This window comes from Triticum aestivum, chromosome 6B (genome assembly GCF_018294505.1).
Source record: "Triticum aestivum cultivar Chinese Spring chromosome 6B, IWGSC CS RefSeq v2.1, whole genome shotgun sequence".
In the NCBI taxonomy this organism is placed as follows: domain Eukaryota; kingdom Viridiplantae; phylum Streptophyta; class Magnoliopsida; order Poales; family Poaceae; genus Triticum; species Triticum aestivum.
The window spans coordinates 424,148,829-424,161,817 of record NC_057810.1 but is presented as its reverse complement, the minus strand read 5'-3'; the positions used below and the strand labels follow the sequence as shown (position 1 = coordinate 424,161,817).

The following is a 12,989-nucleotide window of genomic DNA, read 5'->3' as shown; positions in this document are numbered from 1 at the left end:
ATTCTAGCCGTCGTGCTTCTTCAATCCCTGATCTTCCTGCTCCAGCCGTCTAAACTAGCGCCGGCGGGACTGCCTGCTCCCTCCTCTTGTGGCCCGCTGTGATGTTGCGCAAGCTTCCCCGGCCCACCCTACTCCCTCCGCTGGCCTGGCCGCACGCAATCAACTGCCTCCTTATTACGCGAAAAAAAATGATTCCTCCCACTGACATCTGGGGCGCACCGGTTGGGAGGCTGACCTGTGGGCCTACTACGTTGACGCGTATGCATGGCTTGTCAAATTAGTCAACAAATAATTCTAGACGCAGTAACCGTTGGATTTGAATCGAATGGTCCTACTGCTTCTTCAATCGCTGCTCTTCTTGCACCAGCCTCCCAAACCAGCACCAGGGAGACCGCCTGCTCCTGCCTCCAGTGGCCGGCTGTGCTGCCATTGAGGCCTCATCGCCCCCTACTACTCCCACCGCTAGCCAGGCCCTGCGGCGACGACAGCCTCACACCACAGTCGAACAAGTGAACCCTCGTACTCCTCTCCGTGTGGGCATCCACTGCCGTGTCTTCCCTGGCTCCGCGTCGTCCCCTTCCTAGGCCTCACCATCGTCCACCGCTTTGATGCTCTCGGCGCGGCGTGGTCAATGTGGTCAACGATATTCCATCGGAAGAGTATTGTACGTGGAGAGGCTGACAGCTGGGTCCACGGCCACAACCCAGTTTTTTTGTGATTTGCCAATTAAGTCGCTTTGTCAGGCCTGTTGGGCTGCAAATCTTTCAAGACGAGGAGAGCTTTCATTCGGCTGGCCGAGAAAATGGCCCATCAGTAATGAGAAATGGGATGTACATTTTTAAAACACATCAAACCGACAATTAGTTTCAAATATCTTTTTTTTAATTTCAAGATTTTAAATTACATTAATTTTTATGCGTGGAGAATTTGTTGGATTTTATATTGATATACATTTATTTTTAAAATCAGTTTGAATGTGAGTCGAAATTTTGGGATTAGAAACAATTTGGACCGCACCGAAATATGCAAAAATTCGTATAAGTTTTTAACCGTGGCCACAATATGGGCTGTAATGCTAACAAAAAGAATATGGGCTCAAAAAACCCTTAAGAATTAGCAAATGGGCTATAAATTATTAAAAATAATGGCAGATGGGATGTATGTTGTTTTCCACAGATTTGAGGCTTTCCTAAAAAAAGGTTGACGCATAAGCAGTGACTGTTGGATGGCCATCCAACGGCCGTCGTGCTTCTTCAAACTCTTCTCTTCCTGCTCCAGCCGCTCAAACAAGCGCCGGCGGGACTACCTGCTCCCTCCTCCCCGCGGCCGGCTCTGACAGCTCGGACCCACCAGCTATATCTTTGTACGCAAGGAAGTGCCTCCTTATTACGCACAAAAAAAATGAATACTCCTCCTGTTAGCTGGGACCCAGTATAGTGGCAGGCTAACTTGTGGGCCTACTAAGTTGACGGGGACGGAGGGCTTTGTCAACTTAGTCAATATGCACGATTCTAGCTCTAGTGACCGTACGATGTACATCCAACGGCCGTACTGCTTCTTCAACCTTTAGTCTTCTTGCTCCAGCCGCCCAAACCAGCGCCGGTCGTGCCTCGTGCTCCTGCCTCCCTTGGTCGGCTACGATGCGGCGGAGGCCTCACCGCCCCCTACTACTCCTACCGCTGGCCAGGCTATCCCTCTACTCACCCACACCCCCTGTTATTCTGCGGCGACGGCAGCCTCACACCGCAGCGAACCAGTGAACCCTCGTACTCCTCTACGCGTGGGCATCCACTGCAGCGTCTTCCCCGGCTCTGCGTCGTCCCCTTACTAGGCCTCGCCATTGTCCATCGCCCTGGTCAACGTGGTCAAGGAACAGCTTCCATCGGACATGGACTGTACATGGAGAGGCTGACAGCTGGGTCCACGGCCACAGCAAGGAAGTGCCTCCTTATTATGCGCAAAATAATTATTCCTCCACCTGACAGCGGGGACCCACCGGACGGGCCACCTTATTTCACGAAAAAAACGTTTCCTCCCTGACTGCTGGGACCCACCAGCTACACCTTCGCATGCAAGGAAGTGCGTCCGGGCAAAAAAAAACAAGAGATTCGCCCCCCTGACTGCTGGGACCCACCAGCTACATCTTCGCACGCAAGAAAGTGCGTCCGGGCAAAAAAAACGATTAGCCCCCTGACTGCTGGGACCCACCAGCTACATCTTCGCACGCAAGGAAGTGCGTCCGGGAAAAAAACGATTTGCCCCCATGACTGCTGGGACCCACCAGCTACATCTTCGCACGCAAGGAAGTGCCTGACAGTCGGGACCCACCTGGTCGAAGCGTATGTAGCATTGTCATTCTGGCCGCGAACATGTACGTACATATATACTGGTGGATGTAGAGGCGCGCACGTGTCGTAGTAGAGGCGTGCACGTAGTATGTACACGTACGTACAGCGGCCAGGGTGCAAGAAAGAAAATACGGCCACGTACGTGTACATACGGGCGGGGTCTCGAACGCCTACTCGCGCATACGTACGGCGAGGGCTCGTGTACATGGCTGGGTCGGAACGGTGAAACATCGTCGTCGTCGTGTTCATGGGGAGGCAACGGAATGCGTCGTGTTCATGGGGAGGCAACGGAATGCGTCGTGTTCATCGGGAGGCAACAAAATGCGTGGGAGCCAACCGGCTGGGTCGGAACGGAATGCATGGTCGTGTTCATCTGGAGGGCTTGGACGGAAAAGGCGATGGAAACGAGGCCCGGCGTACCGCAAAATGGAGGAAACGGACGTCCTACAGTCGAAACGGGGGTCCTGTTGATCGGGAGGGGTGTGGCGTACCGCAAAACGGAGGAAACAGACCTCCTACGGTCGAAATGGGGGTCCTGTTGATCGGGAGGGGTGTGGCGTACCGCAAAACGGACGAAACGGACCTCCTACGGTCTAAACGGTTGTCCTATTCATCGGGAGGGGTGTGGTGTACCGCAAAACGGGACTCCACGGGATACTGTTCATCTCCACCGTCGACCTCCTCCAGCCTCCACGGGCTACTCTCGACCTCCTCCAGCCTCCACGGGCTCCTGTTCATCCAGCCTCCACCGCGTGCTACTCCATCGGCTACTGTTCAACCACCCCTCCATGGGCACCCCTCCACCGTCTACTGTTCATCCAGCCATCCACACCACGGGGTCCTGTTCAACTACCCCTCCACGGCCACCCCTTTAGCGTCTACTGTTCATCCAGCCCTCCACACCACGGGTTCCTGTTCATCCAGAGGCAACGCCACCGCTCACTGTTCATCCAAACCCACCCACCCCCCTGCAATACTCACTGTTCATCCTAGAGGCAGCATCGATCGGCTTTAGTTAGCAGCAGTAGCGAAGGAATTGCTCCATCGGGTTCAGTTAACAGCCATCGATCGATCGCTCGGGTTCAGTAACGCGTAGCTTGCAGTGCAATCGCTCGGGTTCAATTAGAGCCCAACGCCTCTCTCGGGTTCAGTTAGAGCCAACGCCTCGCACGTGTACGAGAGAAACGCGCATCGCTTGGCCCCCGAGCTCCCACCGTAACCGGCAACTCCCCAAAATTTTCCTCCCCCTCGCTTCTACCATGGTTTTTTCGGTCATGGACGGTCCAAAGAATGTCATGCAGCTACGTCTCCGGCCCGCCCAGGACGAAAAGCCCATTTTCTGTCATGATTTTTTGTCATAGAAGTAGGAGCCCATCACATCTATGATGATACCGGGTTTTGTCACAATTATCGTCATAGAAGTGTCATATGTATGACGGAAAAAAAATTCGTTCGGCCCAAAATGTCACGGATGTGTCTTTTTTTTGTAGTGAACACATGATGCAAAATGGATGTATCAACTCCCCCAAGCTTAGACCACGCTTGTCCTCAAGCGAATGTCGAACTCGATAATCATGACCATATGTTTAGAGAGAGAGGTGTCGATAAAACAAAATACAGACATGGTATCATCATGATCATTAACATGGAAGCAAATATTTATCATATAGCTTCTCATAATCAAGTAACAATTCATTCACAACTTTGAAGTACGAAGTATAAACTTTCTTGAAAACAAACAAACTCTGTTATCACTCATTGAAGCAGTCACAACTTATCATATTTCCAGGAAGAGTCTATGTAAGAGCATATGTTTTAGCAAGTCCACATACTCAACTATCATATAGTATTCTATGATGCTAATACTCAATGCATATTTTTTTGGGAACAAACGTTTCCATCATACACATAGGAAGATGGGGTTTATTGTTTTCACCTCCCCATCCGTTTATATCAAGGATAATGTCAACAATAATAACTCGTGATCACCTACATCAACCTGGATATATATGCCTGGATCTTTCCCCACCACATGATGCTTGCCACATAAAAGATAAATAAGAAAGGAACAGGGGTAATCACTATTGACTCTTGCATAAAAGTAAATACAGAAAAGTAAAAGATAGGTCCTTCCATAGAGTGAAGTAGAGGTTGTCATGCCCTTTTTTAGTTTTGGATGTGCAAGCTCTTAATGTAAAGGAACATCACTTCATATTGTCCCTTATGATAGCAACCTTTATTATGTAGTCCACCGCTTTTATTTCTTTGACATCACAAGATTGTACAAAGCTTATTTTCCCTTACAATGAAATATCATACATATTTAGGTGCAATTTTTATTGCTTTTGCACCGATGACAACTTACTTGAAGCATCTTATTCAATCCGTAGGTAGATATAGTGGACTCTCATGACAAGAAACTGGGTTTAAGGGGTTACGGATGTACAAGTAGTATCTCTACTTAGTATGAAGTTTTTCCTAGCAAAAGATTCTAAGCAAGCACCACATGTTAGAGGATCCATGCCAATATAACTTCTATGTGAATGTAAGCAAACATAACTCATTACATTGTCTTCCTTGTCCAACATCAACTATTTGACCAAGCAGAAAATATTTGATGGGGGCTCACAATCATAAAAGATGTCCAAGATAGTATATTTATATGTGAATCCTCTCTCCCTCTAATAATCTTGCATGAATTGCATCCATGACCCGTACTATGTTTGTTAATTCCCATTAAATTTTATCAACCATACTCTTTCCATATGAAGCTATTACTCCTCCTGGGAATAGCATATGATATTTTTTTATTTTTATTGCTAAGATTGGAACAAGAAGGCAAGGAAGCAAAACTCAAACTAATCTTTATTATATAACTCTCATACTCGATTACATAGATAGGTAAAACATGAAGCAAGCACTCAAAACAAGATCATACTAAACTTTTATTCTTCTAAATCACGCAATAACTAAGGATCAAACTAAGATAGATAACGATGATAAAAGGTGATGGTGATACGATACCGGGGCACCTCCCCCAAGCTTGGAACAAGCAAAGGGTGGTGCCCATACCCGTGTACTCAAGTTTCTTTCTTCGGTGATGTCAGTGATGAAGTTGTAGGATTGTCCTTTGGTTTCAACAAGTATTCCAGATTACCATTGATCTTCCAAAGGGCATGGTTTTTCTCTTCCAATAGGATAACCTCATGAGTGAGCGCTATGTTCTGAGCACAAATAGCTTCAAAAACCTTTAGTGTATCAATTTCAGACAAGGAAATATTATGATGGAGAGTTTGCAACATGTCTCCCATTTCTGTAGTCTCTCCTGTAAGCATGTATTGATCTCCTTCTTCTTGGATCTGGCTTCTCGCGACCTCTCCAGCTTCCTCCTTCTTGCCGGTGTCCTCCTCTCTTGACCACTCATAATAAACCTCACTGAAAGGACGTTTGCCCGGCGAAGGTTGCATGATCCGGTGCTTGGTCAAAACTTTGAGGGAGCCATGGGGAGCTTTGACAGCCAAGTCCTATCAAAGAATCAGACCAAAACAAGAACAAAGGGGAAACTTGCGATATGGTGGTCAAAACATTCGGGAGTATATATAATGAATTTTTATCTTGTGAAACAATTATTCACGAAGAAAACAAAGTCGAGAAGGCACACGAGGGGCCCACAAGGCAACCCGGCACGCCCTGTTGCCTTGTGACCTCCTCATGGGTCCCATCGTCTGGTTCTTATTTTTGTATTTTCTTCTAATATTCCAAAACGGACAGAACTATTTTTTTTGGAATATTTGGAGTCGATTTACTTACTGTATACCTACTCATTTTCAGGGTTCTGGAGCGTCCTGGAAGGTTTCTTTTATGTATTCCTCTGGTATCATTGTTTGAATAATATTAGTGTCAACATTAATGGGCGTACATGAAATATAATGTTTAATTCTTTGCCCATTAACCACTCTCGGATTAGTACCCTCGGCATTGTTAATCTTGATAACTCTGGAGCGATAAACTTCTTCAACGATATATGGCCCTTCCCATTTAGAGAGAAGTTTTCCAGCAAAGAATCTGAAACGTGAATTGTACAATAGAACTTGATCACTGACTTTAAATTCTTGTTTTTGTATTCTCTTATCATGCCATCTTTTAACATTTTCTTTAAACAATTTGGCATTTTCATAGTCTTGGGTTCTCCATTCATCTAAAGAGCTAATATCAAATAACCTCTTTTTGCCGGCAAGTTTGAAATCATAGTTAAGTTCTTTTATTACCCAATAAGCTTTGTGTTCTAATTCAAGAGGTAAATTACATGCTTTTACATAAACCATTTTATATAGAGACATGCCCATAGGATTTTTGTAAGCAGTTCTATAGGCCCATAATGCTTCATCAAGTTTCTTAGACCAATTCTTTCTAGATCTATTAACGATCTTTTGCAAGATTAATTTTGTTTCTATTTTGCTCAATTCAACTTGACCACTAGAATGAGGATGCTAAGGTGATACGATTCTATGGTTAACATCATGTTTAGCTAGAAGTTTATGAAATGCACCATGAATGAAATGTGAACCACCATCAGTCATCAAATATCTAGGGACTCCAAACCTCAGGAAGATAACTTCTTTAAGAATTTTAATATAGAGGTGTTATGATCAACACTACTAGTTGGAATAGCTTCTACCCACTTACTAACGTAATCAACAGCAACCAAAATATGAGTATACCCATCAGAGGAAGGAAAAGATCCCATATAATCAAAACCCCAAACATCAATTGGTTCAATAACAAGTGAATAATTCGTAGGCATTTCTTGACGTCTACCAATATTACCAATTCTTTGACATTCATCACAAGAAAGGATGAACTTACGTGCATCTTTGAAGAGAGTAGGCCAGTAAAAACTAGACTATAGTACCTTATGTGTAGTTCTGTCTCCTGCATATGCCTCAGAATGACACTTCCATAGGATTTGTTCCTGTTCATGCTCAGATACACAACGTCTAATAACACCATCTACTCTATATAAATGTGGGTCATCCCAAAAGTAATGTCTTAAATCAAAGAACTTTTTCTCTTATTGATAGGTGTAACTAGGTGGTATATATTTAACAACAATGTAACTGGCATAGTCTGCATAATAAGGATTATTATGAGAAGTAGAAGCATTTATAACAGTGAATTTCTCATTAGGAAATCTATCATCAATAGGTAGTGGGTCATCAAGAACATTTTCCATCCTAGAAAAATATTTGCTATAGGATTTTCACCTTATTTTTTATCAATAATATGCAAGTCAAATTCTTCTAATACTAGAACCCACCTAATTAGTCTAGGTTTAGCATCATTCTTTTCCATACGATATTTAATAGCAACATGATCAATGTGAATACTAACTTTAGAATCAACAATATAAGGGCTGAATTTATCACATGCAAACACATGAAAACTTCGTGCAAACCATATTTTAAAGTTTCAAAAAAAACTGAAAAAAATGTGGGGTGTTAAGAAGGTGATGTTTTGTTGCTACACAAAATTTCAAGTTGAAAAATATTACGAGATGTGAGCTATGAAAAAGACAAATTCAGCCCTAAATAGTGACATTACTATTCGGCACTATTTAAAGTTGATTTTGTATTTTTCATAGCTCACATCTCGTAATATGTTTCAACTTGAAATTTTGTGTGGCAATAAAACATCATTCTCTTAACATCCCGCATTTTTTTAATTTTTTTAAACTTCAAAATATCTTTTTCTCGTGGTTTTCACCGGTTTCCACCGAATGTTGGTTAATATCATACGGAAACCAATATTCAATGAAAACTTCGTGGAAAGCATATTTTAAAGTTTAAAAAAACTAAAAAAATGCGGGATGTTAAGAAGGTGATGTTTTATTGCTACACAAAATTTCAAGTTGAAAAATATTACAAGATGTGAGCTATGAAAAAGACAAATTCAGTGTGGGATGTTAAGAAGGTGATGTTTTCTCGTGGTTTTCACCGGTTTCCAGTTTCCGTATGATATTCTTCCATACTAGGATTGTGCTTAGAGAGAGTATCAATAATATAGGTTTTCTTACCAAGGGTAGTAATCCCTCTAATGTTTCAAAATAGGGCATTCATCTATATAAAGCTTTCCTAGGGTGCTTGCCTCGTCCATATTTGCTAATATGAGTCCATCCAACACTATAATGATCAATGACAGCTGAGATTCCTTTTAGACCCTCAGGAGTAGTGGGTGTTCTAGATGAATTGGAAGTATCATCATGATGTAACACTCCTTCAGAGTGCACACTGGACAAATCCATTGAAGATGTGCTAGTGATTTTCATAGATTTTAGTGTCTCTGCCTCATTAACAGTTGTAGTTTTGTTTAAAAGAATTTCATCCTCTCTGCAGACATTTGGTGAGCATTCTTTCTTTTTATCTTGGAAGTATCTTTTGGTCTGGAGTGACCCCTCCCTCGCCTAGGGTTCCTCTCGAGCCGCCGCCGCCGGCCGTCCTCCCCTCCCCTCCCGCGCCTCCAGCCGCCGGCAACGCGCGCTGCGCCGCCCCCCTCCCAGCCCGCCCCCGCGTCGCCTCCCGAGTGAGGCGGCCGGGTGCCCATCTTCCCGCCCCCACCCCAGCACCTCCCTCCCCCCTTCCCCTCCTCCCGCCGCCGCCGAGCTACGCCACTGGGCCCTGCCCGCATGGTGTTGGCGGCGGCGGCGGCCTTCCCTTCCCCGCGCGCGGTGCCATGGCTCGGGTGGTGGCGTCCCGCGGCGGTGCTCCTCGGTCGACGGTGGTTCCGGTAACGGCGGCTGCTCCTGGCGGCGCAGCTCCGGGTGGCCTAGAGGTGGAGGCACGACCACTTGGCGGCGGGCCGGCGTGCTGGATGGTGGCGGCGCCCTCCCGGCCCAGATCTGGGCCGTTTTGGGCCCCGTCTGGGTCTAGGCTGGCCTGACTCGGTCTCCCCTGTGGCGGCTCCGGCGGGGGCGGTGGTGGCGCGGCTCTTGCAGGGGTTGTGGAGACTGCGGCTTGTCTACTGCAGCTCGGCGACGGGTGCTCCACGAGCCCCTTTTGGGCTCGGCCGGGCCTCGAGGGCCTGGTACGCTCCCCTTGCCGTGTCCGGTCGGTGATCGCTGATGGCGGTGGAGGTTGTCTCCTCCGGCGTGGCTGCTGTCGCTGCCGCTCCTCATTCCCGGCTGCTCACTCTCGTCCTCGTCGGTCTTGCTTCGATGACCATGGTGAGGCGGCGGTGATGATGGCAAGACTGTGGTGGTGCGCGTTCGTGGGTGGCTTGTCTGGTAGAGCGTGTCGGACCGTTCGGGGTTGTGGGTGTTTGGCGGATGGGAGAAATCCGTGTCGGCTTGCCGGCACCAACGCGGTGACGCCCGTGGGCGCCATCGCTCTTTCCTGAAGGGCGTCGCGTCTTTCCCTTCCCCACGCCCCTCCGCGTACCGGGGGAAACCCTATGATCTGTCCGGGCAGCAGCGTCATCATCGTCATGTTCCTTCCTGAAGGTGCTGCTTGGTATGCGGAGGTTCGAGGTGCCTGGAGCGAGGTGGTACATCTTCGGTGGGCGCAATGGTTTTGGGTTATCATCGTTTTCGTCGATCCGACGCTGTTAACATTATTTTCTCTCTTCTTTCTCTTTTGTTTCTTTTGGGCTTGCTTGTGTTGTTTGCCTCAGCATTGGACTTTTTGTTGTATCGGGTGGTTGCTATATCTATATAGCGGGGCGAAAGACTTTTTCGTATCTTTTCGTCCTATGTTTCTATACAAATTTTGTTGACATATTATGGACGAAAACCACAACGAAAAATCAATACATTTTGATTCGAAGAGTAAGTATTCACTATTTAATGATGATTTAGGATACCCCTAAAAAAATGATGATTTAGGCTCGGGCGCTTGCAGTTTGATTTGTGGCCGCCGCTTCTCACCCCCGGCCGGCCGCTTTTGCCCTTTTGAGCAAATCAGACGAGGAAGAGGCTGGGATTCGGACTTCGGAGAGGACAAGATTTGACTTGGGAGCGCCTAAAGTAGCTCACAGTAGCTTAATCGGACGGGCACCTCCTCGGCCCCGCGAAACACGGCACTGCAGGTGCAGGCAGCTCCCGCTGATCTCATCTGCCTCCTCTCGCCCACGGTCAACACCCATGGCATGGCGCGCGCCTATATTAAACCCATCCGTACTCCTCCATCTCTCCAAATCCCACAAGAGCAAATCAAACTTGTCCCCCAGCTCCTCTCTTGCCTTGTCCGATCGACAACAGCAGCCAAGCACTAACTAGCCGCGCGCAGGGATGGCTCGCCAAGGTATGGTCACGGCGCTGTTGCTGGTGGTCCTCGCCGCCGGCTGCTGCGCGTCGGCGGGCGCCGTGGCGTACCTCTCCAAGCTGCCGGTGACCCTCGACGTCACCGCCTCCCCCAGTCCCGGCCAAGGTACGTCCGTCGTACCGTCGTATATGCTTCCTTGTTTGGCGCTGTTTGCTATAGCAACGTCATAGATTGGCATATATGGCCATGTATGCAACAAGCTAATTAGCCTTGTCGCATGCCATTCCAAATATGCCAAGGTCAGCCGGCTTGCCGGCCAGTAGAAGAATCTTCCAAGTAGATGCTCAATTTTATTATTTTGTTTGCGCCTCTTCTTTTTCTTCATCCTAACAAAAATGATCAACTTAACTGATCCTTGACCAGTTCTTCACGCCGGCGAGGACGTGATCACGGTGACGTGGGCCCTGAACGCGAGCCAGCCGGCCGGCAAGGACGCCGACTACAAGAACGTGAAGGTGAGCCTCTGCTACGCGCCGGTGAGCCAGAAGGAGCGCGAGTGGCGCAAGACCCACGACGACCTCAAGAAGGACAAGACCTGCCAGTTCAAGGTCACCCAGCAGGCCTACCCCGGCACCGGCAAGGTCGAGTACCGCGTCGCCCTCGACATCCCCACCGCCACCTACTACGTGCGCGCCTACGCGCTCGACGCCTCCGGCACCCAGGTCGCCTACGGCCAGACCGCGCCCTCCTCCGCCTTCAACGTCGTCAGCATAACCGGCGTCACCACCTCCATCAAGGTCGCCGCCGGCGTCTTCTCCGCCTTCTCCGTCGCCTCCCTCGCATTCTTCTTCTTCATTGAGAAACGCAAGAAGAACAACTAGATGTGGAGATCGGAACCGTAGCAAAGTTTGTTGGCTTTCTCCGGCCGGTCGTTTTCTCTCTACATGTAACAGTATCAGTACGGACTAGCACGTACTAGTACCGTAGTACGTACGTACCGCGCAAACTGTACGGATAAATGTTGGGGTGCATACCTCCTTTTTGTTGTGAGCGTGTAATGACTACGAATGAAGTAATTTGATTTCAGACAGTAGTACTCCTACATATGAAGCAACTTTTTTTTTCGAAAGGGGGGGATCCCCGGCCTCTGCATCAGCATGATGCATACGGCCATCTTATTAACAATAAATCATCCACAAGGTCTCGAAATCTCAAAAGTAGCAAAATAAAATGAAGAAGAAAGGCTCACACAGAGCCCAAAGGCTAGATACACAAGCTAGCCAAATAAAGGATAAACCACAACCGGTTGGCTCAAAAATAGACAGGTAAACTAATTGCCTATCCTATTACATGACCGCCATCCAAACCGGCTGAAGATATCCCGAGCTACCGTCTCCCATCGGATAGCACCAGTAACCAAAAGCTCCCTGGCCTCCGTCGGAGTGAGTAGCGACCAGGAACGGATAAGTGCCGTAGCTCTGAAGATAACCTGCAAAACATGAATGTTTGTTGTTCTGTTAAAGACAAGATCATTTCTGCAATTCCAAAGCGCCCATACTAAGACGCACACCCCCAAGCGAATATGTTTTGCTAACCCGGGCTCTACCCTGTTGAGCCATGTTCCAAACAACATGTTAACCGAGCTTGGTGGATGAATATTGAAAGCAACATGAACAGTTGTCCAAAGAATTCTAGCTAATGGGCAATCAAAGAATAAATGATTAATGGTTTCACCCTGATCACAGAAACTACACCTAGTAGGTCCTGTCCAATTGCGCTTTGTTAAATTGTCCTTTGTTAAGATAACTTGTTTGTGTAGAAACCACATAAACACCTTGATCTTTAAAGGAACTTTGACATCCCACACATGCTTGGAAGAAGGAATCGAGCTCGAATTAATAACATCAACATACATTGATTTAACTGTGAATTCACCCGACCTAGTGAGATTCCAGCGCAGTTTATCAGGTTGTTGTGAAAGTTGGACTTGCATCAGTCTCCTAACTAGATGTAGCCACTGTTCCCAATGATTGCCCACTAACGATCTTCTAAATTGAATATTAAGGGGTATCGAAAGAAAGACCGTTGCAACCAGAGCATCGCGCCTTTGGACAACACGATACAACGACGGATACTGGATTGCAAGGGGTGTACCTCCGAGCCAAGTATCCTCCCAGAATCTTGTGCTGGCACCATTACCAACTATATGCTTTGCCCTCTGAAAAAATGAAAGCTTAACTTTCATGAGCCCTTTCCAAAAGGGTGAATCAGTTTGTCTAACCGTGACCTGAGACAAAGTTTTGGTTTGAAGATACTTATTACGAAGGATTTGAGCCCAAGTAGCGTCAGTTCCTGAAGATAACTTCCACAACCACTTACTAAGAAG

General features: G+C 47.1%; 1 protein-coding gene across 1 annotated transcript; it reads left to right on the top strand.

The window, feature by feature from the left end:
* The first annotated feature begins 10,517 nt into the window (after positions 1–10,517).
* Positions 10,518–11,693, top strand: LOC123134188 (probable high-affinity nitrate transporter-activating protein 2.2). Its single transcript, XM_044553485.1, has 2 exons — positions 10,518–10,768; positions 11,027–11,693. The coding sequence occupies exons 1-2, from the start codon at positions 10,630–10,632 to the stop codon at positions 11,482–11,484; spliced, it is 597 nt and encodes a 198-aa protein (XP_044409420.1). The 5' UTR covers positions 10,518–10,629; the 3' UTR covers positions 11,485–11,693.
* Positions 11,694–12,989: the final 1,296 nt, after the last annotated feature.

What these genes read in the sequence shown, in the direction of transcription:
- LOC123134188 (XM_044553485.1), top strand. Translation starts at nt 10,630, where the DNA reads ATGGCTCGCCAAGGTATGGTCACGGCGCTGTTGCTGGTGGTCCTCGCC. An exon ending in CTCCCCCAGTCCCGGCCAAG is followed by an intron (nt 10,769 to 11,026) that starts GTACGTCCGTCG and finishes ATCCTTGACCAG; the next exon opens with TTCTTCACGCCGGCGAGGAC.